Source organism: Mchenga conophoros, linkage group LG17, assembly GCF_057382185.1.
Source record: "Mchenga conophoros isolate Kocher_MC1m ecotype Shallow Benthic linkage group LG17, M_conophoros_male_GT1.1, whole genome shotgun sequence".
NCBI classification, from domain to species: Eukaryota; Metazoa; Chordata; class Actinopteri; order Cichliformes; family Cichlidae; genus Mchenga; species Mchenga conophoros.
The window spans coordinates 13457443-13481890 of NC_140542.1; the positions used below are offsets into that span (position 1 = coordinate 13457443).

A 24448-nucleotide genomic window follows, 5' to 3' on the forward strand; every position below is an offset into this window, starting at 1 on the left:
ACACACACACACACACACACACACACACACACACACACACACACGCACACACACACACACACACACACACACACACACTGTCTCCAGCTGAGTAGACAGGGGAGTGGCAGAAAGAGAGATAGAGAAAGAAAAAAGTTTTTGGCTGACAGACAGAGAGGTGTGGTCACAAGGCTCCAAAAACGGTCCCGTCCTGCTCTCGGTTTGCAGTCTGCACCGGAGGGACCAGGGCGGACAGAGTGGAGAGAGAGAGAGAGAGAGAGAGGGCGGCAACCTGTCAGGTTGTTTCCGTCCACTTAGTTTCGTCCAGTAACTTCTGTGGAGCCGCCGAGGCTGCAGTTCTCTGGTCACCATGTCAGCGTACGGGTCTCAGCAGGCCCTGAACATGCTCCGCAGGGCCAACTCCAGGGGAGAGTTGACTGGAGAATCCACCTACCAGTACGCACGGAGCGACGGCTTCCACGGAGGGGGTAACGGATACGACCAGTACGGACACGACGGACGCAAAACCTTCACCTATTCAAAGTCCGTGAAGGGAGGTGGGATGGCTAGCGGAATGGCGAGCAGCATGAGAGCCGGAACCACGAGAGGAATGACGTGGCGTGGGGCCAGCATGGGAGGGGGGGCGATGAGCGGCGCCGGCGGGGGCGCGATCAGCGGAATGGGGTATGAATTTAAACTCTATCTTCCACAAGTTTTGCGTTTCTTTTTGCACCTGTGGCCAATGTGTGAACTGCAGCGCACGATAGATTATTAACCGTGACAGCCTGTGTTGTTTTTTGGGCCCTGCAAACACTAAAAACACCCGATACTCACTGGCCTTTAAAAAAGCGAACAAAGCAATTCAATGCACATCAGCCCGCAAGAGTATAATTACAGGGAAATGTTCTTGTTCTGCAAAGTAACAGCATTTCCACTTGTTTTGTAACACTGAAGTAAAGCTGGTGGTAATTGTGTATAAAACAAAATAAAGTGATGTTTAACTCAGATTGGTTTGCAGAGTCACGTCAGTGACATAACTGATCATACGCACTGATAATGCGCAGTGATACACGTCGTGATGCTGACATACAGCTGTTGTCTTTGGCACGTCTTTTCAATTGTTCCTCAGCTTCTGCTCTGCACAGGAGCAAACCTCCCCGGGGAGAAACGAGATTTACAGTCCGCGTTAAATTGCCGCCTCCCTCTGCTGCTTCACAGACCCACGGACACGCGTGTCGCTTTAACACATGCGACTCTATCAGCAGCACAAGGATTGTGTTTCTGACCCCGCACTTTGAGGAACGGGCAGATTTATTTAATTCGCAAACATAAGTTGTGAGTCAGAGCAACTTCGTTTATGGCTTTGATAGTTTTATATCAGGGAGTGATGTTTGAGATAAGGTACTCATGTAAGCCCTGTGATTAAGGGAAAAGTGCCTGGGGCAGCTTATGGCAAATATAAGTACATTTATTACATTGTTTATTATAGCTGGTAGCACTTTTTTCTGGATGGTAAGTAAAACAAGAAATACAAGTGTAGAGATGACAGAGATATTACAGGTGTTATTTGGAAACAGTGCCCTCATTCATAGCTAGTTAAATAAGCCAATGTCAGCTTAGATTTTTAGGGCAATAGTTATGATATGTGTGATAACACAAGTATATCAAAACTTGTCAATAAAATTGATAATAGAGATACATAGAGTGGGTCTTTATGCATATTTTAGAATGAGGTCAACATTGTAGTTTGTATGTGTGTCTGTGAAAACCAGAGCAGGTTTCAGGAAAAGTGTATTTTGTAGAAATTTGGATGCTTATCTGAGTTTCAGCTCAGACTGTACAAAACATTTTGCTCATATACAGCCAGCATAAATAGTTTAGTACCTCAGAATTGAAAACACGTACTATAAGCAGCAGTGATAGCTGGTTATCTGGGGTGATAGCTTTTTTCTGTCTCTATATCTCCTTGTTTCTAGGAAACAGAGAGATCTCTATCATAACAACACTTATTTTTCTAAATTTTTAGATTTGTGGCTGCTGCCACAGCTCGTGTGTTTGAGCCCATATACCAAAGGCCCCACTAAAGATCTGTGTTCAAGTCTGCTCCAGACTTTTCCCCTCACTTTCCTGCGTGCCTGCAGTGCTTTCCTATCAAATTAAACCTAAAACAATATTAAAAGAAAATTGTAATGTTTATAATAGCAGTGAAAAGAGTTTCTTTGGCACATTGTGTATGAATGTTGACTATACATACCAGCTGTTGAGCCCGTACTGATGTAATCCGTTGCAGTGTATTTTTTTAGCTAATGTATTTGAAAAATCTAGCCATAACCATGACCATATCTTTTCAGTTTGTGGATTATGATGATATATGCAAAAGGAGACACTGCTTTGTTTTAGGGGAACACACGGTGAAAAAAACTGGGAACCGCTGCGGTAACTGGGAATATTTTGGTAATAGTTAAAGCTGAAGATCTTAATGTTAATGAGTTTACTTCGCTGCCCTCCACAGTGGCTCTACACTTACTTCTATCAACCAGAAGGCCGCTATCCTGCAGAGCCAGTGCAACGAGTACCTGCAGAAAGCCGAGTACTACATTCAAGCTGTGAGTTGTGTTTTCTTTTCTTATTTGTGTTACTTATTGTGCTTTTACTGCTAGAAGTGCAGATAAAAGTCAGTTAGCCCAGTCAGGAGGGTTTTTATTTCACATGAAGAGTGTAGTGTTGTAGCCTGTCCTCTGAGGCAAAAAGAAACAGAAAGAATGACAGAAATGTTGTGCGGCTGTAATTGGAGTAGCTGGATGTGTAGGCTTTTGGTGTACGGTCAGAATCTGTGAGAGACACCAGATAGATAATGTTTCATTTTTGTTTAACTCCCTGTTGGATGTGATTTTTAGAACTGGCCCCTTGAGCAGTATTGCAACTGTCAGTCCACTTTAAATTTACACCCTTCCTTAGTTTAGCTGTTAAGCAACCTATCATGAATTATTTATGTTACTGTGAAGTTCATCGCAAGTGCAAAACTCACCTTAAAATTTGTGGGCGTGTGATTTATCGTCTTGTTGACTACTTATATCGGCAGACTATCACAACCGCTTTGTCCTTGTCATAAATCATCTTCTTCCGTGGGTTGTAAAAGTTGTTTTTCTGAAGTTTTGACATTTTTTGGCACTTCTAAATGGAAATAATTCAATCTAAAGCACAACAAGGACAAAAGACATCTATACTCCAAGTGTGCCCATTCAGTTTTCTGGATTTGTACACCTCCTTGTGTCTGTGTATTGCAGGGTGGAAACCCGAGTGAGGCCGAGTACTTCATGGGGATGGCCAAAGAGGCCATTCAAAATCTGAAGAGCTGCGGGGCCGACCTGAGGCAGATGGGACAGCCTAATGAGAACGTAATGAGAAGGTAAGGAAGGCCAGATTTCTCTCTCTGTCTTAATCATCTCAGTTTTCTTTTACTAGAACAGTGCCCATCCGAGGTCAGTGTTACCCATGATTTTGACACTGAAATGTAACTGTCTCTTGAATGCGTCACATGCAGGTAATTAAGTAATTCAGTTGCTGTTCAAAAGGATAGTGAATGTATCTCAAGCTTTAAACTTAGTCCAAATTTCCTCAGGCAGTCAGTAATTAATCTCCCATTTTTAAAGCAGATGGGATGAATGTTTGTTGACCGGACAGATGGATGGACAAACAGAGATTTCATGAATTTTTATAAAAATATATTCTTTGTATAGCATATGCTGTTCATTCCAAGTCTCATCTTTTTCTGTTTTCTAATCCATAGTGTGGAGATGTACAATAGCCAGCTGAAGGGGGTCCACATGGCCATCTCAGGCACCACGCAGAGAAGGAAGAGCACCAAGGGGGGCTCCGTTGGCTGGGAGGAACCCGGAAGGAGCTATCATGATGCTATGGGCTGGATTGCACAGCAAAAGGCGTGTATAGACACACCCAACTTAATACCTAACGTGCACCTGCAGCTGCTTTTGAAGATCAGTCTTCTGACATTCATGAGCCCTTTAAGGAATCCTGGGTTAAGGTGTCTTGGTAAAGCTTGAGGGGCATTACTACAGTGTGCATTAAACTGTGCATTACCTGCAGTAGATGGTGGTCAAGCACCCGAACTTGGGGGAGTCGAGAAGAATATACTTAAAAGCTAAGAAATCTACTAAAAATCAATATTCGGTGAAATTTAGGCAACATTTACATTTCAAAAGATTTGTTGGAGGCTTGTTTTTTTCTTTTACATTTTTGACAGGGTTTTTTGCGCATTTATTTCAGTCTTAAATACCCTAAAATTGTTGCATTTTGATCACCTGATTTCGGTTAACACCAGCCTTCATTTTTTCAGATTAAGAGAAGTTGATGTAATTTGTCACATTAGTAAGTCAGAGACGTTTGTTACACACAACAGATAATCAGCTCATTTCATATCATAGCACATTTAAACACAACAGAAGTTAAAATGCTCCACAGTATATTTAATATATTATAGTTCTTTAAACACACTAAAAATGTGAACAACTACATTAAAATAATTAAAATTGTTAAACAGTTCAAGAAAAAGTATTTTTTATGTTTAACTGGAGAAACAGAGCCTTTACACAAAAGAAATCTTTGTGAAATAAACCTAAAGTGAAAGAAAGACCTACTTCTTCAACAACAAAAGTGACATTAATGCCCACTAACTAGATGGTTAAGTGCCGTGTCACTTTATGACAGTGTAATAAAAGGTGTCGGTAAACCAAATGACAGATCTCGCTGAACCATGATCGCTATGATAACACAACATTCACAGCATTTAACACAGAGCATAGAGAAGAATGCTCTGCTATGTTGGTGTAGACACAGTATTAAGGGATCATGTGCTCATTGTGGTTAAGTACAAATAGAAGCTAAAAGGACCTATTGTTTTACACTCAGTGCTAAATCATTTCTTTCTGAGTGGATTGCTGATCTTTGACCCCAAGTGGTGCATGAATTTACCAGCAAATTGCTGGTTTAACTTGTATCTCTGCCGCCACCTGCTGGTGACATGAAGTGCCTGTGTCTGAAGTCTTCTCTAAAACTCGATCTACTCCGTGCAGCGTCTGATTGAAACAGCTTCATGGGGAGACGATCCTGCAGCCATCGAGCAGCAGCTCATGAGCCACCAGAGGTTTCACAGCTCCATCCAGAGGAGCGTCGAGTTCGATCGAGCCAGAGATGACCTGGTGGGTTCAGTCAGCAGGTTCAGTATCAATGCTGTGATGATGAGACGATGCTGAGATTCACTGTTGCTTCAAACAGAAGCGCCGTTGATCTATTGTTTGGGATATTTAAAGTCACAAAACTAAACCAGTGTTAAAGAAGATCACAGGGTAAAGAGATAAATAACCTAAACAAATAAAAATGATCCGCTATTGGTCAGATAGCGATTTGTTATTATTAGTATCTGTTTTGATTATTAGCATTTGCAAATATTGACACATCACTTTATTTTGAAACACATAATTTGACTCATTCTCTTCCCCCAGATGAAGACAGGAGACAAAGCCAATCTTAAGGCTCTGGATCAGGAATGGGACAATCTCCAGGTGAAGAAACTAAATATTATCTCTGTGTAGTGTATTTCCCTGTTAATCGCTAGAGATTTGTATTAAATTGATTCACTTTAACCCTGTTTAACCCTGCTAGAAAAAGTCCCATGATCGGACCCAGCAGCTGCGAGAGTTCCAGCAGATCATTCAGGAAATATCCAAAGAGATCATGTGGGTGAATGAGAAGGAGGAAGAGGAACTGATGTTTGACTGGGGAGACAAGAACATCGACCAGTATATCCCCAGAAAGCAGGAGAGCTACTCGGTTAGTCAAACATCGGATCACAAGGGAACAAATATAGAGCTGGATTCAGTAGATGCTGCAAAAAATCCACTTTTTAATTTCCAATTTTACGAGCTTCATTTTAGGCAATAAACATTCTTGGCAATTCCTTGAGCCTAAATGGCGCTGATGTCTTTTATGTAGTAATCTGCATCTCATAAGGGAGCAATCATCTGTGGTAGATTGGATTTTGGCAGCTGCGATTAGTCATCCACTTACAGCGAAGCCACAGAACTTCCCTCTTGCTGCATCCTGATGTTTTTCCTGTGTCCCTGTGATTATCCACCTCTTCTTATATAACAGAAACTGATGAGTGCCCTGGAAGTAAAAGAAAAGGATCTGAATAGGCTGAAGGCCAAAGTGGACAACCTCCTGAAGAATGACCACCCTGCATCGGACAAGATCGAGGTCTGGAGCGATCAGAAGTAGAAATCTCAGTCCAAAAACAACTAGTTATAAACCTGCAAGTAAAAGCTTGGCTTTTTTTCCAGTGTTTGTGTGCTTGTGCATTCTCTTCAGGCTTATAGTGACACCCTGCAGACTCAGTGGAGCTGGCTCCTTCAAATAACAAAATGCATCGACACTCACCTGAAGGAGAATTTAGCGTACAGCCAGGTAACTTAAAGCTACTCTAATAAACATGAACCTGCAGGAGTCAGTCACACTGACGGACACTGTGAATAAGAGTGCATGTAAAAGATGCACCATGACACCTCTGATTTCTTGTTGCTACATTAGCATTTTGATTCGCTTTCAGCTTTTCAGTTGTTATGTACACATAAAAATTGCTTGTTTACTTATCATAATGAGACTGGGAAACTACAATTAACTTCATGCTAGATTTCACTCAGTATTTCACAAATTGTGCGTGTTTTCTCCTGAAACTCACATCACATATGCTTACACACGTGTGCATTTAGTTTTTCAAGGAGGCCAACGAGACGTACAGTGCTCTGCAGAAGGAACACGAGACGGTTCGTAAGAATTTCATCTGCGACAAGAACACTTCTCTGGAGACCCTGCAGGAGCTCCTCAGAAACCTGGAGGTACGACAGCGTCATTACAGCAGTAACTCATCAGCTGGGCATCAGGAGCTTGATCGCGTGTGTTTAGACGTTTAGCATAGCGAGATAAAACTGATTAGACTGAACATACAGTAGATCTTTGATGTAGGATGAGCTTTTGAAAATTTCATGTCTCAGGCACTACAGTAAACAACAACACAAATCCTGAAATATATAAAGTCAGTGGATTATTTAGCCAGATAATTCAGTTCAGTTCATTTTTATTTCAAACATTTCAAACATTCACAATCATTACAAAATATCATTCCATTATTTGTTTGAAAAGGAGTAGGCTGAAGTATTTACTTATTTGTCCCTACCCCCTCAAGTTTTACCTCTCATTCATTTAATTTTTTTTTGTCTTAAATAACAAACAACATATGAAACATATGAAGTAAAACAAAACAAAACAAAACAAAACATACATAAATCAAAAACAAGAAATTAGCAAGCCCCACCACAGTATAGTTTCTTACATATGAAAAATACAGAATGTGTATATTTGCAGATACACGAGTTATGGAAAAACAAACAAACCAAAACAAAACCCCCAAAAAAGAACCACAACACCATTACCAGCATCTCCATAATTCATCAGGAGAGGTTGCTCGGAATAAACTGAATGTAAAAAAAGTTTTCTTTGAATTTAACGTTTTACTTATTGTACTTATGTTATAAAATCACATAGAACATTTACACATAATTAAAAAATGGGCAGGATTTTGGACAAATTAGTTTTGAGTGTACCACCTAATAGTGAAGCAACTCCAATACCATTGGATAATACCTTCGAATGACCAAATGTTTCTTTTACTCATTCTGGACCAGAACCCCAGTTTTTACAGTCCAGGAGAAACATGCATCTTAGCCCTCAAACTTTTGCCAAACAATAGAAAGTACTATTTTGGTTGTTGGCATCTTGTTACAGACATGCTCAAATTCAGCCCATTCTTTTAAAAGAAACATTATTTGTACTGTAAAGGCAGACTGCATGCCTAGTAGTTATGGCATTAGTTACAAAAATGGAAACAGAACTCTCAAAAAAAACCAAACCAGTTCTGGATTGCAGGTCATATGTTTCATACAGGACAGGCCATTCTGTGCGACTTCATTATTTACAGAGAGACAAAAATGTTGGCGAATTAGAAAAGTAAAGCAGTTGTTAATGGCTAAACAGTGGCAGGTTGACTGAAACCTTTTTTGTCTTCAGAGGGAAAAGGAGAAGATTGTGGAAAATAGGAGGCAGGTTAAACACCTGGTCAGCAAGTCCAAGGAGATCGTGAGACTGAAACCCAGAAACCCTGAAGAGAAGAACACCAGCGGCGTCATTGTCAAGGCTCTGTGCGACTTCAAGCAGGACCAGGTCAGTTTTCAGATGTCAAAGTTAAACACATATTGGTATTTTTATTTTTTACTTTACGTTGCACCGACATTCTCTCTTTCTTTTATTCTAACTTGTGTTTCATGTGTTTTATGTGTTTTATGTGACCTTTGGGCTCACAGAAGGTGATCCTTAAGGGCAATGAGGCTATCCTAAAGGACAACAACCAGCGCAGTAAGTGGCTGGTGACTGGCCCGGGGGGTCTGGATATGTTGGTGCCCTCTGTGTGCCTGATTGTACCGCCACCTAATCCAATCAGCATCAGTCTCGCCAACAAGTAAGAAACAAAAAATGCTTTGATTTGGACATTTACTGTTAAAGGTGATTGTATAACTCTTGCTCTGGCTGGAAAGATAATCCTGAAACCTTTAAATTTCACCTCTGTGTCGTGCAAAGAAACGAGCAGTACTACGAAGCAATCCTGTCAATCTGGAGCCAGCTTTATATCAACGTCAAGAGTCTCATCTCCTGGCAGTACTGCGTCATGGATATCCAACGCATCAACTCCCTCACCATCTCCATGGTAAGGACCGACGAGGTGTTGGAAGTCGGCCTCTGCTGTCTGTAAAAAAAATATTTAGTCATACGTCAAAGTCAAACTTTTGCTCTCTTGCAAGGTATCAAAGGAGAAAACAAATGGTCATAATAAAAGTTGTGACAGGGTGTTAATTAACGTTTAATTATTTGGTTTTAAAGGTGGGTTTTTGCTTTTACAGTTTGTTCTAAGCCAACAGCTGTAGTCTTCCATTTAATATGGGCTTAAAAAGTGTGTAAACGTCTCTCATTCTGAGCCACCTCCAGATGCTGGGAAACAGCTCCCATAGTTGCACACTTTGGAGTGCTGCATAACTCTGTGGCATTCAAACAGACATTTAAGCATCTCTCGAAACCCGCTGCTTCAAACCAAAGTCCCTTTTGCAACTTTTCACTGCTCCAGTTTGTACTTTGTGTTAAAAAAACACACACAATCATTTTACTGCACTGCTATTCTTATAACACTTGATGATTTATTGGTGGAAAATTAATTTATAAACATAGCCTTAGAACTTAGAAACTATGTTTCTTACAAGTGTGGTGAGTATCGTCAACATAAAGAAGGTACCAAAGATTTAAAATAGCATGTCACATTTGACCTCTGACCTCTCCTTCTCGGTGAAAAGATCTGTTTGGGTCCAAATTAAACTTAATGTTTCTGTGTCTGTTCAGTTGGCCAAGATGCGCCCAGAGGAGTACCGGAAAATGATCAAGAGCATGGAGACTCACTATGATGAGTTTATAGTGAACAGTGTAAATTCCCAGATGTTTGCTGATGAGGACAAGAGGAGCATAGAGAACCAGGTCAATGATGCCCAGACCCACTATGAACAGCTAGTGGTGCAGATACCTACTTACAGTAAGTGTTTGTAGTAATGATCACCTCGCAAGTACACGTTCTGTTTATTCTGTACATTTCTATTCAGTCTCATATATCAGATGGACCTCTTGCGCTCATTTTCAGCTCCATATGTTTATTCTTGCACTTCTTGGCTTTTGTTTTTTTAGCCGGATGTCTCTTAGACTTGTATATAAACATTGCTCAAATTCAATATTTTTAGTACGTATTTCAGTATATTACAGTAAAGTACAGTATACAGTATGCATTTGAGTCTGTGTGCTTCATAATGGAATAATTGAATTGAATAAGTGAATCTAGGGAACTTTTGAAAAGACTTTTATCTATTTTTTAAAAATCGTTTTGTCCACAGTTGTCCAGCAGGAACAATTACAGCAAACATCTGGGCAACAACACCAGCTGATTATATTACAGCAGCAGCAAGTACAAGCTGCTGCTGCAGAAGACGCAAGGAGGCTTGAAGAAGAGGCCAGGATGCGCCAAGAAGAGGCCTGGAGGCTTGAAGAAGAGGCCAGGATGCGCCAAGAGGAGGCCAGGAGGCTTGAAGAAGAAAGACGGAGAGCAGAGCTCAGAAGACAGGCCGAGAAGAAAGCGGAGGCAAAGAAAGAGGTGGTGAAGAAGGAAGTGATAAAAGTGACCAAGACGGACGCAGGAAAGAGGAAGGTATCTACATCATCATCATCTCACAGCTTATTAGAGCTGCACTCGCTCAGATTGAGGCTGGAGGCCGCTGAAGACATGCTGAGTCAGCACATCCATGTCTGCTTCGGAGACAACAGCGTGCAGGACTGTAGCCTCAAGATCTCTCAGTTAGAGGTGAAAGCATAAAATATAAGAATAACAGAAATGCATGTAGAATGAAAACAAAAACGACCCTGTATTTATCGCGACATATATGTGCATCTTTCAGACTGTGCAGCGTGATGTGGACTCGATGCGTGCTGAGTACTTACTTTTGAAGGAGCGCATTCTAAACGAGCTGGAAAGCGTGAATGATTCAGACAAAGCTCAGTTCCTCCGCAGCGAGATTGGAGTGATTAACCAAAGACTGGGCAGCCTGGAGAGCAGCTCATCAGCTTATGTTCAGCGGTACATAACACAAGGCAAAACCTCAAAACGATGGCGTAAAGCTTAGTGTGTTCTTCTGATTAATTTAAAAGCACAGTTAATAACTGTGCACTGTAAGATCAATTATTATCTGCAAAAAAATATACTTTTACATACAGATAATCTACATTATGACAAACACACATATGCCTTGCATATTTGCATATTTGATTATTCCATATGCTTGTTTTAGGCTACGAGCTCTAAGGGACATGCTGGAGAGTGTGGCACGAGCCGAGGACATTGTGAAAGTTTATGAAGCAAGAATGACAGAAAAGGAGACCACTTCTCTGTCTCCTGAGGAAGTGGAGGAATATATGTCAACTCTGAAGGTATTTTTGCAAGATAATGGTGTTTTCCTACTCTTTGATAATAGCAGACAAATCATTTGTGAATACTGCCCTATTTTTCTTATATCCTTTGTGCTGTGACATATGCTTTAATTCCACTTATCAGGCTGATTTTTATTATACGGTGGATGCAGTCGTATCATTAATGTTGTGTCGTGTGTCGATGTGCAGAACATCAAAGCAGAGCTGGATCAGAAGAAAGGTATTCTAAATGCTATGGAGGCAGAGTTGTCCAAGGCGAGCCACTGGAACGGCCAGGTGGGCGGATCCTCCCACAGGTGTGACCTGATGCTAACAAAATACACAGAAGATGTGAACATGCTGTCAGACCGCTGGAGACGAATCCAATTACAGCTCGATACGAGGTATGCTGCTCTGTCAGTTTTTAATAATAACTGACTGTTAATGTGAAATTGAAGACTTTACAGTCATGCAGTAAATAACTCATTCCATATTCAACCATATGTATATGAGGCTGCTTGTACACATGTGAATCTATTTTTAAAACATCTTATTCACATACACATATGTCAATTTGTGATTGGCAGAAAATGATCGAGCAAAGCACAAAACATTTGTTGCTTCGGTATTTTAAATGTAATAAAAAAACAATATTAATCTGTAAACTTGGCATGACAGCGTTTGAGTAAAAGTGACATAACTCACTTATGCTGGTCGTCTCTTCCACTTGCTCAGAATGCAGGACCTTCGATCATATCTGCCTCAGCTGCAACACTACAAGCAAACCAGCACTTCCATTCTTGAATGGATTGAAGCCACTCGCAGAAAACAGGTGGCTCTACAGGCCACCAAAATAGAAAATGTTCAAGCACTGGAAGACCTCATTAACAACCAGAAGGTAATATGCTGAACTTTTGCTATTATTAGAGCTACTTCCAATAATTTTCTGTGAAGGCATCAGATACCTGACATCTGTACTTTGTGGGTTTCTCTAGGCTCTGAATGCAGAAATCAAGGTGAGGAGGGAGACAGTAGATAGTGTGCTGAAGGACAATGAAGCCTGTGTGAACGCTATCAAGGTAAGTAGGTCAATAATCGAGTGCATTTGGCCTCAGATTCATTAAAAGATCAACTTCCTCTATTTATTTATTCATTTTTATTTTTAACAGGACTATGAAACAGACCTTGCAGCTTACACCTCTGGTTTAGAAACTTTGCTCAACATCCCAGTGAAGAGGACAATGCTGAAGTCGCCGTCAGTGGATCTCAATCATGAAGTAATGCAACTGTAGTAAAAACATTAGACATGTAGTAAACCATTAGTACATGACATGTTTTTTCTTGTAGGTTAGAGTTGATTTTTCTGATGTTTTTTTAAAATTAAAATTAAATTTGTCTCTGTTCCAGGCTACCCAACTGCAGACTCGATATATGGAGTTGCTTACCCTTTCTGACGACTACTACAGATTCCTAGGAGATTTGCTCAGAAACATGGAGGAGCTCAAGGTACGGATCTCCAATGCTGAACATCCAAAAATATCTTGTTGGATGTAATCATGGTTTTCTTTCTTTTTTCTTCTTCTTTTTCTTTCTTTCTGTTTATGACATCTTGTCATCAAACTGCCCAGGGATTATGAATGAGAATTTGGGGTAAATCTGTCACCTAATCTTTGATATAACGTTAAAGTTAAAGGAACTCCTTTATACCTTCCAGCAAACCATTGTTGTTAATAACATCACCTGCAGTCAGCATTGTGTTGCTCCCATTTACATGCGTCTTTTGCTCATGAACTCGGTGTATTAATATCCATCAGCTAACAGAGTATTAAGACACACATTACATGCAATGCGATGTTACTGACTGTCCAAGAACTGACAGACTACAGATGCTATATACATGAGTTTCAGTATAAAGAGAGTAAAGTTCACTTAGATATGACCAATGCCAAGGACATATGTTGCGACTAAGTTGCAGCTAGTCATAATAAGCAACCTACTATCCACTATGTTGGATATTAGTATCCTATGGAAAGCAAATTTTTTTCTCACATAGGACTATAGACTGGTAGCCTACTCCCAGGCAGACCATTTGGTAAGGAAAAATGTGTATTCCCATTCAAGTACTAACCAGGCACAATGCTACTTAGCTTCTGAGATCAGATGGTATCAATCTAGAGAAAAATATATCTTTCACAGCTGGACATTGTGCTAAAGGTGCAGTTTAGTGTTAGTAAGTTATGGTTGCAAACTAAGATAATAACAGTGTAGCTATGGATGACTGTAGTAATCTGTTAGTGAACAAAGCAATTACAGGGAGGTTTTGTTGAGATAAACCACATACCTCATTTGTGACTAATTTCACTTTGTAAGTACAAGCAACCTCCATGGACAGATTATTAGTTATTTAAGAACCGTTTTGTAGTCTCAAGATGAGTCTTTTCATTGTCACTAACTCACAACCACACGTCTTATGATTGATAACCTGTTAGCCAAGTGTGTGGTTTCATATGGATAACCTTCTATAGTATGATCAAGATTTTTAAAAAAGCAGTTTTTTGTTCAATAAGACCTAAAATACAGAAAAGTTGGTGGAAAACGCAAGAGACATGAGATAACTATAGTTTTTTTAAATTCAATTAATTATAATGGCAAATGAAACTCTACAATAACACAGAAAAACCCAACGATCCGATGAGATGACAACATCTCGCCCCCTCCCCCACTCCCCATAAACAAGCATTTGGTGACAGTGGGAAGGAAAAACTCCCTTTTAACAGGAAGGCATAGGTATCTGTCAGAACTGGTTGGGGGTTTTGGATTTGCCTCAAACTGAATGGAATGTTTCTTCATGGCAACACGATATGAATGTGGTGTTAATAGGGTTGTGCTAAGCAAATGTTATGCTGGATACTTGTTAACCACAACACAAGTGGGTAAAAAATAATAATGAAAGTTTAATTTATCATTTTTAAAAACACATTTGTATTCATCTTTTCTTTGTCTTTCCTTCAGATTCGTAACACAAGGATTGACCTGTTAGAAGAAGAACTTCGCCTTCTGAGAGACGATATGAGAGACCGCAACGCCAAGAACAAATCACTGGAAGATGCTCTTGCTCAGTACCAACGGGAGCTGAACCAGTCAAAAGAACAGTTGCTGTCAATGGAGGAGGTGAAACAAACTGCATCGTTGCAGTGCAGTGCCACCAAGGAGAACCTAGATAACACACAGAGCCAGCTGGCAGGCCTCAGAGATCAGGTGGAACGTCTCAACTACTTGCTGGATGAAGAAAAGAGGAAGAGGAAGCTAGCAGAAGAGCGCTACACTCAGCAGCAAGAAGAGTATGAAGCAGTGCTGAGAAAGAGGCAGAACGAGCTGGAGACAGTCAGTTGGTCCAAGGTGGAGGTGGAGAAGACTTTGTCAAATAAAGAGCTTGAGATTGAACAGCTCCGGCGACAGCTTGCTGGCGAGACAGCAAGGTTCATGGAGCTGCAGAAGGAGATATCAAAGGTAAGGAGCCAATACAGTACGGAGATCAATAACTTAAAGCTCAGCTACGAATCTCAGATCCACGTCAGCCATGCAGACATGCAAAGGCTGGCAGCTGAGAGGGACGAGGATACAGTGGAGCTCCAGCTGCAGTATGACAGGATGGAGGCAGAGAGGAGGAATCTCGAGGAGGAGCTACGGAGACTCCGAATATCTATCAGCCAGGTTGAGGAACAAAGGAAGGCAGCAGATGAGGAAGCTCACACTCAGCGGGCTGTAATCATCGAGGAAGGCCGCAAGAGAAGAGAATTGGAAAGTCAGGTGGAACTGTTGATGAGGCAGAGAGACGAGCAAAGTAGCCAGTATAGAGCAGAGCTGGCTGAGGTTAGGAAGGACCTGCAGGAGACGAGTGACCGACTGGCTTATGTCACACACAGTCTAGAGGAGGAGACCCGCAGAAGACAAACTGCGGAAGAAGGTCAGGGTGTGCTTGAACAGACTCTGTCCCAGCTGCAAGTGAAGCTAACTAATTCATCAGTGGCTGTAACCCAGGGGCGGGAGTACAAGGAGGAGCTTCAGAAACTGCGATTGGAGCTGGAGAGAGAAAGCAGGGAGCGAAGCAGAGTTGAGCAAAATATGAGAAGCTTACAGGGACGCATCAAGGACCTCCAAGCTGTAAGAGATGGACTTGAGAGCCAGGTGGAGAATTTGCGGCAAGCTAACCAAGAAGAAGTAGCCAGAAGAAGGCAGATCGAGTCAGAGCTAGAGAAGACCAATATGACCCTGGCAGAACACAGCAGCACTATCGTTGCACTACGCCAAAGCCAAGAACAAGCCAGCAATTCTGAAAAGAGAGGTGAAGAAGAGCGTCTTCAGTTGCAGGAGGAGCTAGAGAAAAGCTTGAGACAGAACAAGACCTCTGCAGAGCACATCACACAGCTGAGCTCTGACCTGAAAGCCCTTCAGCAGCAGCTGCTTGAGGAGCAGCTCAAAGTCAAAGAGGCAAACCTCAGGAATGAAGGTCTTTATAAATCTATAGAGGAGAAAAGCAAGATACTGAATGCGAACTCAGTTGAGCTTCAAAGGCTGAAGGAGCTGACAGAAGCTCAGACCAAAGAGAGGCTGAGACTGGATGAGGAGCTAAGGACAACACGACATGAGAAAGATGAACTCTTGAGGGCCAAACAGGGAAGTGATGATGAGCTCTCCTCGCAGATTACTGCGCTGGAGCTGCAGCTACAGGCCAGTGAGCGCAGTAATTTAGACTACCGCAACCTGGTCTCCGAGCTCTCCTCTGAGAGGGAGAAACTCAAAGTGGAGACTGAGAAAATACAAACGCAGGCCACCGAGGTACATGGAAGTTTGGTGCTTAGTCCTGGACTGTTCTCGTCTTTCCAAATCAGAGTCTTCACCACTTGAAGCATTCAAGTAGCAACTGTAGCTCTAGCTAGTCTGAAGCAAACCCTTTCCTTGCATGCTGGAGTGCCTCTTGTAGATGCAACTCTGATTTGAACACATACTGTCTGTATGTGTTTGAATAAACTTGCATGTGTATAAACTCGCATGCAAACATAATCTGTGCCTCTCTACCTGACAGCCTTCCTATTCCACTGTCTCCCTGTACACACTGTGGAAAGATGGGGAGTTAAGGGTTAGAGTTAGTGCAGTTCGCTTGCTTTTTTGGGGTCACTTTATTTGCCCAGAATGATCAGCACCATCACTGCCGCTGGTTTCCTGGTCTACTAGATTCTGATCATTGTTTCTTATATTTTTAGTACATCTTAATGGGCTTAAAGACACCTTTTGCAATCTTGTAAAACAGCACTGGCATGACTTCAGAAATTTACAGTTTCCAAAAATGCTTATGACAACTCCTCTTGCAAACTAAAATCAGGTGATCACGATTGGCCCACATCTATTGGTTTTATGTATCTGTGCTGTTTTGCAAATCAGTCTTGCTTTCTGGTCGTTAAATAGAATTAGCCATTTTTTGTTATATCACTAGTATAGCAAACCAAATGACAATTTGGCAGAACAGGCACAGACTTGCTTTTTATATTTCAACTTTTAACACTATTGCCAGCTGTTTTTCTTTTACAAAAATGTAAAAAGGTTTGAGTTGTAACGACAACAAAAAACTTTTTTGAGAAAATGCTTTTATTGTTTCTAAATAAGCTGTGCACCCAAATATTCTTTCCGCAAAAAGAATTCTTGCACTGTGAAAGATTGAAAAGAGCAAGAATGTGCACTGTCCTCAATAACCACTGGTTGTATACAAAAAATGAAAAAGAAATAAATGAGGTTCCTCATCTATACTGTTAATATATGAGTATTTTTGAGTTGAGTAACTTCTCGTCTCTTTTCTCTCTTTATTTCCTGCAGATAAGAGCCACCATGCAATCCCTTCAGTCCCAGTATAATGAAATTGTAACCGAGAGAGACACTCTGTTGCTGAAATTGCAGTTGTCAGAAAAGGACAAAGACCACATCTTAAGACTAGAGGAGGAACTCAGCCGCATTAAACTGTCCTTAGAATCTGAGTATCGCAATAAGCAGCGTCTACAGGAGGAGAACGAAAGAGTGAAGAGGGATTTAAGTCACTGGAAGGACCAGTGTGATAGCAAACATGGCCTGATTAGGCAGTATGAGACAGACAAGGATATTTCGGAGAGGGAAAAGAAATCTTTGAAAAGTGAGATAGAAAGGCTGATGAGAGAGTTACGTGAGCTTGAAGAGTCATATAAAATTAAACTGTCAGCCACCCAGAAAGAATTACATGAGGTCACCATTGTCAGAAAGAACATAGAAACTGAACTGAAGACTGCCAGAGAACCCCCAACCTTGGATCCTTCCACTCTGATTTTTGATGGAGTCCGTAAGACAGTGACAGCAGACCAGTTGCTCAATTGTGGTGTTTTGGATAAACAAACATGTAACCAGCTGGTGAAGGGACATAGGACTGTCCCTGAAGTGTCTGTTGACAAAAAAGTCAATTTAAAAGGTACAGGCCCAATAGCCGGGGTGGTAGTTGAAGGTCTAAAAGGTCCAGGCTCCATTTCTGGACCTCAGTTTGCAAAACTGACTTTCACTGAAGCCAAGAATGAAAATCTCCTCCCAGCAGATGCCATCAATTTGCTTCTGGATGCTCAAGCCGCTACAGGACACATCATTGACCCCAGAACTAATCAAAAGTTGACAGTTGAAGAAGCATGTAATCATGGTGTGATTGATGATAAGGACAGAGAGAGGTTGCTAGCAGCAGAAGCTGCAGCTGTAGGATATAATGGACCTGGGACAAATAAACCTCTTTCAGTATTTCAGGCCATGAAGATGGGACTAATTGACAGAAACACAACACTGCGTCTTTTACAAGCTCAGGAGTCTGTGGGGGGCATTCTAGATCCAGTACTCAGTGTGTTCCTTCCCAAAGACACAGCCATTGAGCGTGGCCTAATTGATGACAACTTATGCCGTGCTTTGAGTCAAAGACCTGAGCTCTACCTGGACCCAGAAAACGAGGACGGTGTAAGTTATATGTCAATGAAGAGAAGATGTAAGGTAGAACCACACACGGGCCTTCTTCTTCTTCCTGTCACTGAGAAGATAGATCCCTCCAAACTTATTTTTGATGGTGTTCGAAAACCTGTCACAGCCAAGCAGCTGCTGGATTGCAGTGTCCTGGACAAGCCAACATTTAAAGATCTAGAAAAGGGGAAGAAAACCATCCCAGAAGTGTCTGTTGATAAAAATGTCAATCTGAAGGGGACTGGGCCAATTGCTGGGGTGGTAGCTGGGAAGCAAGGCAAAATGTCCTTGTCAGAAGCCAAGAGACAAATGTTGCTACCTGAGGATACTGCAGATTTGCTACTGGAAGCGCAGGCTGCAACTGGTCATATAATTGACCCTCAAACAAATCAGAAGTTGACTGTAGAAGAGGCATGCACCAGAGGAGTAGTGGATATAAGAGATAGAGACAAATTATTGGCAGCTGAGGCCGCTGCTGTTGGCTACAAGGATCCTAAAGTTGCCAAGCCTCTCTCAGTGTTTGAGGCCATGAAGAAAGGATTGATTGACAATAAGACTGCACTGCGTCTACTGCAGGCCCAAGAATCAGTGGGAGGAATTCTAGATCCCAATCTCAGTGTGTTCCTGCCTAAAGACACAGCTATTAAGCGCAACCTTTTAGATGAAAACCTTCGTCATGCTCTGAAACAAGATCCTGAATGTTACATTGACCCGGAAACTGAGCATGATGCCAGCTATGAGACTTTGAAAAAAAGATGCAAGATAGAGCCTCATACTGGTCTGCTACTTTTGCCAGTCTCAGAGAAACTAGATCCTACTAAACTGGTCTTTGATGGTGTACGTAAACCAGTAACAGCAAAGGACTTGCTTGATTGTGGGGTGCTGGACAAACCAACATTTAACCAACTACTGAAGGGGGAGAAGACTGTCCCAGAGGTGTCTGCAGACAAGAAGATCTCTCTAAAGGGGACAGGAGTGATTGCTGGTGTGGTGGCTGGACCTTTAGGGAAACTGTCTTTATCAGAGGCCAAGAAACAGATGCTCATGCCCTTAGACAGTGTAGATTTACTACTGGAGGCCCAGGCAGCGACAGGTCACATCATTGATCCCATATCCAATCAGAAGCTGACAGTAGAAGAGGCATGTGCAAGAGGAGTGGTGGACAGTAGTGATCGAGACAAACTCTTGGCAGCAGAGGCTGCTGCTGTTGGCTACAGAGACCCTTACACAACCAAGCCTCTTTCAGTGTTTGAGGCGATGAAGAAGGGAATAATTGACAAAAAAACAGGACTACGTCTGCTGCAGGCCCAGGAATCTGCAGGTGGGATTCTAGATCCAAACCTTAGCGTGTTCCTTCCGAGAGACACAGCTATAAAGCGTAACCTTGTGGATCAGGAACTCTGTCGTGCATTAAATCAGAACCCCGATTGTTACCTTGATCCAGACACAGAACGTGATGCCAGCTATGGGGCTTTAAAGAGAAGATGCAAATCAGAGCCTCACACAGGCCTGATACTTTTACCAGTCACTGAGAGGAAGGACCCTTCCAAACTCATGTTTGATGGTGTCCGCAAACCAATCTCAGCACAGCAGTTGCTTGATTGTGGGGTTCTTGACAGGGAAACATTTAACCAGCTAGTAAAAGGACAGAAGACTGTCCCTGAGGTCTCCGTGGATAAAAAGATCTTTCTAAAAGGGACTGGTTCAATTGCTGGTGTAATAGCTGGGCCTTCAGGGAAGATTTCTTTAGCAGAAGCCAAGAAACAGATGATCATGCCCCCAGATAGTGCAGATTTACTTCTGGAAGCCCAGGCTGCTACAGGTTACATTATTGAGCCTACATCAAATCAGAAGTTGACAGTAGAGGAGGCATGTGCAAGGGGAGTAGTGGACAGTAAAGATCGAGAGAAACTCTTGGCAGCAGAGGCTGCTGCTGTTGGCTACAGAGACCCTTACACAACCAAGCCTCTTTCAGTGTTTGAGGCGATGAAGAAGGGAATAATTGACAAAAAAACAGGACTACGTCTGCTGCAAGCCCAGGAATCTGCAGGTGGCATTCTAGATCCAGCCCTTAGCGTGTTTCTACCTAGAGACACAGCTATAAAGCGTAATCTTCTGGATCAAGATCTGCTTCGCGCATTAAACCAGAACCCCGATTGTTACCTTGATCCAGACACAGAACGTGATGTCAGCTATGGGGCTTTAAAGAGAAGATGCAAATCAGAGCCTCACACAGGCCTGATACTTTTACCAGTCACCGAGAGGAAGGACCCTTCCAAACTAATGTTTGATGGTGTTCGCAAACCAATCTCAGCACAGCAGTTGCTTGATTGTGGGGTCCTGGACAAATCAACATTTGACCAACTACTGAAGGGAAAGAAAACAGTCCCAGAAGTCTCTGTGGATAAGAAAGTCTTTCTAAAAGGGACTGGATCCATTGCTGGTGTGGCAGTTGGGCCTTCAAGGAAAATGTCCTTTACAGAGGCAAAGAAAATGAAAATTCTGTCATCTGATAGTGCTGACATGCTACTGGAAGCTCAGGCTGCCACAGGTCACATCATTGACCTCAGAACTAACCAGAAACTAACAGTCAAAGAAGCATGTGCCAGAGGAGTAGTGGATAAAGAGGATGAATCAAAATTGTTTGCAGCGGAAGCTGCTGCTATAGGCTACAAAGACCTTACTACTGGCAAACTTCTGTCAGCTGGCCAGGCCATGAAGAAGGGATTAATTGACAAGGACACAGCTCTGCGTGTGCTTCAAGCTCAAGAGTCTGTAGGGGGTATATTGGACCCTGACCTCAGTATATTCCTACCCAAAAACATTGCACTAAATAGGAATCTCATAGATCAGGATCTATACCATGCCTTAAGTCAGGGTCCTGACTGTTATCTGGACCCAGACACCAAGCAAGGAACTCCTTATGTATCCCTGAAGAAAAAATGTAAAGCTGATCCAAGCACAGGTCTTTTGCTTCTCCCTGAACCTAAAAAGCCAGCAACTGTCCAGGGGCTTAGAGGCCAGGTGTCTGTTGTGGATCTAGTGGATGCAAACTTGCTGCAGCGGTCTGATATTGACAAGTTGAATCAAGGTAGCTTGACTAGCCAAGAGGTTGAAGAGCGTCTACGCTCCTATCTGAGAGGTTCCACCTGCATAGCAGGAGTTTATGATCAGGCCAGTGATAAAGTACTGACAATTTATCAGGCAATGAAAGATGGACTGTTGAAATCTGGGACCACTCTTGAACTGCTTGAAGCTCAGGCTGCCTCAGGTTTTATAGTTGATCCTGTGAACAATCTCTATCTAACTGTTAGTGAAGCCTACAATAGAAGACTGTTTGGGCCAGAGTTTAAAGATAACCTGCTAGCGGCAGAAAGGGCTGTGACTGGTTACAGACTGCCTGGTACAGACAAGACTATCTCTCTCTTTCAGGCCATTGAGAAAGGTCTAGTGGAGAAAGGCCATGGCATTCGTCTACTAGAGGCCCAAATTGCCAGTGGTGGTATCATTGATCCGGAACACAGTCATCGTATTGATGTGAATGTAGCCTACAAAAGAGGCTACCTGGATGACGGAATGATTAAGATCCTCTCTGATCAGAATGCTGATACTAAAGGTTTCTTTGACCCTAACACGGAAGAAAACCTAACCTACACGGAGCTTAAGAACCGCTGTATCCCAGATAAGAAGACCGGCCTCATGCTTTTGCCTATAATCGACAAGAAAAGTCAAGAGTCAACACAGAAGAACACTCTGAGGAAGAGGAGAGTATTGATCGTGGACCCAGACACCAATAAAGAGATGACAGTCCGAGAAGCATATGACAAAGGGCTTATTGACTACGAGACCTTCCTGGAGCTGTCCGACCAAGAGTGTGAATGGGAAGAGGTCACTATTACTGCTCCAGATGGTTCTGTAAAGTTTCTTATTAATGACAAGAAAACTGGAAGACAGTATGACATTACAGAACTGCTTGAAAAGCGATTAATTGATGAATCAGTTGTAGCTCAGTATCGTGCACGAGCCATCACCATTAATGAATTTGCTGATATCATCACCAGAAAGACCAAACATAGCTCATCGTTTGGACAACCAGCTGCCTTGGGCACATCTTCAGTGAAATCATCATCATCATCATCATCATCATCATCATCATCATCATCAACAACTTCAAGAACACCTTTGGGAATATCTTCAGTAACATCATCATCAACAACTACAAAAACATCTTCATCATCAAATTTAAGAACATCAGAAGGCTCAGTTCCCTCTTTGTCGACATCATCCTCACGATCATCCTCACTGGTGTCAAGACCCTTATCTCCCACTCTCGCTAAAATGACCACAACAAAGACGACCACTGTCACAGAGCGAAGCGCCAGCAGTGTTTCGCAAGATTCACCTGATTTCCATAAACACATGTCCAGTGTATCTTTCACTCTGTCCTCTCCTGTTGAAATAGTGGGTGAACAAGAACCTATTGGTGCCATTTTTGACACAGACAACGTAGAGAAGATATCTGTCACAGAGGCGTTAAATCGTGATCTAGTGGATTCCATCACTACCCAGAGACTGCTTGAGGCCCAGGCGTGTACTGGAGGAATTGTTGATCCTGCAAGTGGCAGAAGGGTCAGCATCCAAGAGGCATGTCGTATGGGCATAATAACTGAAGACATGGCCACTAAACTTAAGCCTGCTCAAAAAGCCTATATTGGCTTTGAAGATGTAAAAATGAAGAGAAAAATGTCAGTTCCTGAGGCAGTTAAGGAGATGTGGCTGCCATATGAAGCAGGACAGAGATTCATGGAGTTCCAAGTTGTAACAGGAGGTCTGTATGACCCAGAAATGGGTGGTAGAAGAACCATAGAAGATGCCTTGAAAATGGGTTGGCTGGATGGGAGAGCAGGCCAGAAGCTCCAAGATACGAAATACCACACAAAGAACCTAACATGCCCCAAAAGTAAACTTAAAATCTCTTACAAAGAGGCTCTGGATAACTGCCTGACAGAGGAAAGCACTGGCGTTAAAATGCTCCAGGCGTCATCTGTGTCTTCGAGAGGCATCAGTAGTCCATACAATGTTGCCTCTGCCCCAGGATCCACCACAGGCTCCCGGAGTGGCTCACGACGAAGCTCCCGCAGGAACAGTTTAGACTTAGGCTCTCCCATATCCTCATCAGTCAGTCGCTACAGTATTTCCAGCTTCAACTCCTTCCAAACCAAAAGCTAAATTGATAAAAGAAAAGCAGAGTTTGTGCTTTTCTTGCACACAAATCAGAATTTGTCAAAACTATTTTCAGTGTTTTGGAAAAAAGTTGTGGAAAAAATGAGTGTTCTGTGTGAGGAGAAAATTTATATTTAGCAGTCTGAATTGTTAAATGTTCGCATATTTTTAGAGTAAGCTTTGGTGTTGATGTGCTTAAAAATCTATAGTTCAAATTATACAGAAAAACTGCAAGATGTTTGTTTGTTTGTTTTTTAATGGACAAAAGTATTAATGGTTTCTAAAATAAGGTGTGTGGATTAATAATATAGTTCATGTCATTTAATTTTTTTTTCAAAAATTAATGAAAATATCACTTTGTATGCTTTGCATTTGAAAAATGATAGAATAGGGTTTACAGTTATTTGACATGTTGTGTGTTTGGTTTACAGGGAGGGATTTATAGTTGGGTTGCATTGGCTTAACTGCTGTTTTTCATCATTTTCATAAAGTCATCTTTTATTCATTCATTCATTGGTTTCTTGCCCAGTAGTGCTTCCACTTTTGTAACGTTTTTTTTTTCAGTATCTTAAAATAAAAACTTGAGTTTTTTGCTCATTCCTGACTGTTCTTATTTGTGTTCATCTAAAATACCCTTTGTTGCTGCCATGTAAGATATGTTTGTTCATTTTATTTGGTTATTTGGTTTTTGTTTGATTTTCAATTCGCAGCACAATACATTTGTGCTGTGGTAATTTCATCTATATAAAATGCTAAATGAAAGATTAAAAATTATAGATATTTGTATTTTATTGCTTCAGCCTTGGCATTATCACAAGTAATCAAATGCATTTTTCAGATTAAGGTTTGATTTGAAAGAAATAAAACTGGTGTTAGGGCACCCAAAACAGTTAACACAGGCAATAACATGGTAGATGCATAAAGTAGAATAGTATGATAGAATCTGACAAAACAAAATAGCTCGAAAAGGCAAAAATGTCTCAGAAAAGTTCAATAAAATAAAATGAATATAGGAAGTCTAAAAAGTAGCAATCTAAATCTAAATAGTATTCTAAGTGGGTTATGAAAGCTGTGACACACCTTTCCCTTAAAGAAAGAAGCTTGTTGA

At 41.7% G+C, this 24448-nt stretch overlaps 1 protein-coding gene across 2 annotated transcripts; it reads left to right on the forward strand.

Annotated features, from left to right (window-relative positions):
* Positions 1-202: 202 nt before the first annotated feature.
* On the forward strand, positions 203-23937 carry LOC146555167 (desmoplakin-B-like). Of its 2 annotated transcripts, none has more exons than XM_085252161.1 (24): positions 203-663; positions 2492-2585; positions 3267-3388; positions 3770-3920; positions 5073-5198; positions 5502-5561; positions 5662-5829; positions 6151-6255; positions 6367-6462; positions 6768-6893; positions 8122-8274; positions 8415-8569; positions 8689-8815; positions 9499-9685; positions 10038-10501; positions 10596-10774; positions 10986-11124; positions 11314-11507; positions 11839-12001; positions 12099-12182; positions 12273-12380; positions 12511-12609; positions 14116-15942; positions 16975-23937. In XM_085252161.1, the coding sequence occupies exons 1-24, from the start codon at positions 350-352 to the stop codon at positions 23344-23346; spliced, it is 11613 nt and encodes a 3870-aa protein (XP_085108287.1). In that variant the 5' UTR covers positions 203-349; the 3' UTR covers positions 23347-23937. The 2 variants fall into 2 exon arrangements, with proteins under 2 accessions (XP_085108287.1, XP_085108288.1); XM_085252162.1 differs by having other exon boundaries at positions 204-663; positions 14116-14613.
* The last annotated feature ends 511 nt before the right edge of the window (positions 23938-24448 follow it).

Excerpts from the sequence above, each read along its gene's own strand:
- LOC146555167 (XM_085252161.1), top strand. The coding sequence starts at position 350 with ATGTCAGCGTACGGGTCTCAGCAGGCCCTGAACATGCTCCGCAGGGCC. Across the intron at positions 6,256-6,366 it reads CTGCATCGGACAAGATCGAG|GCTTATAGTGACACCCTGCA; the intron begins GTCTGGAGCGAT and ends CATTCTCTTCAG. Across the intron at positions 10,775-10,985 it reads TCATCAGCTTATGTTCAGCG|GCTACGAGCTCTAAGGGACA; the intron begins GTACATAACACA and ends TGCTTGTTTTAG.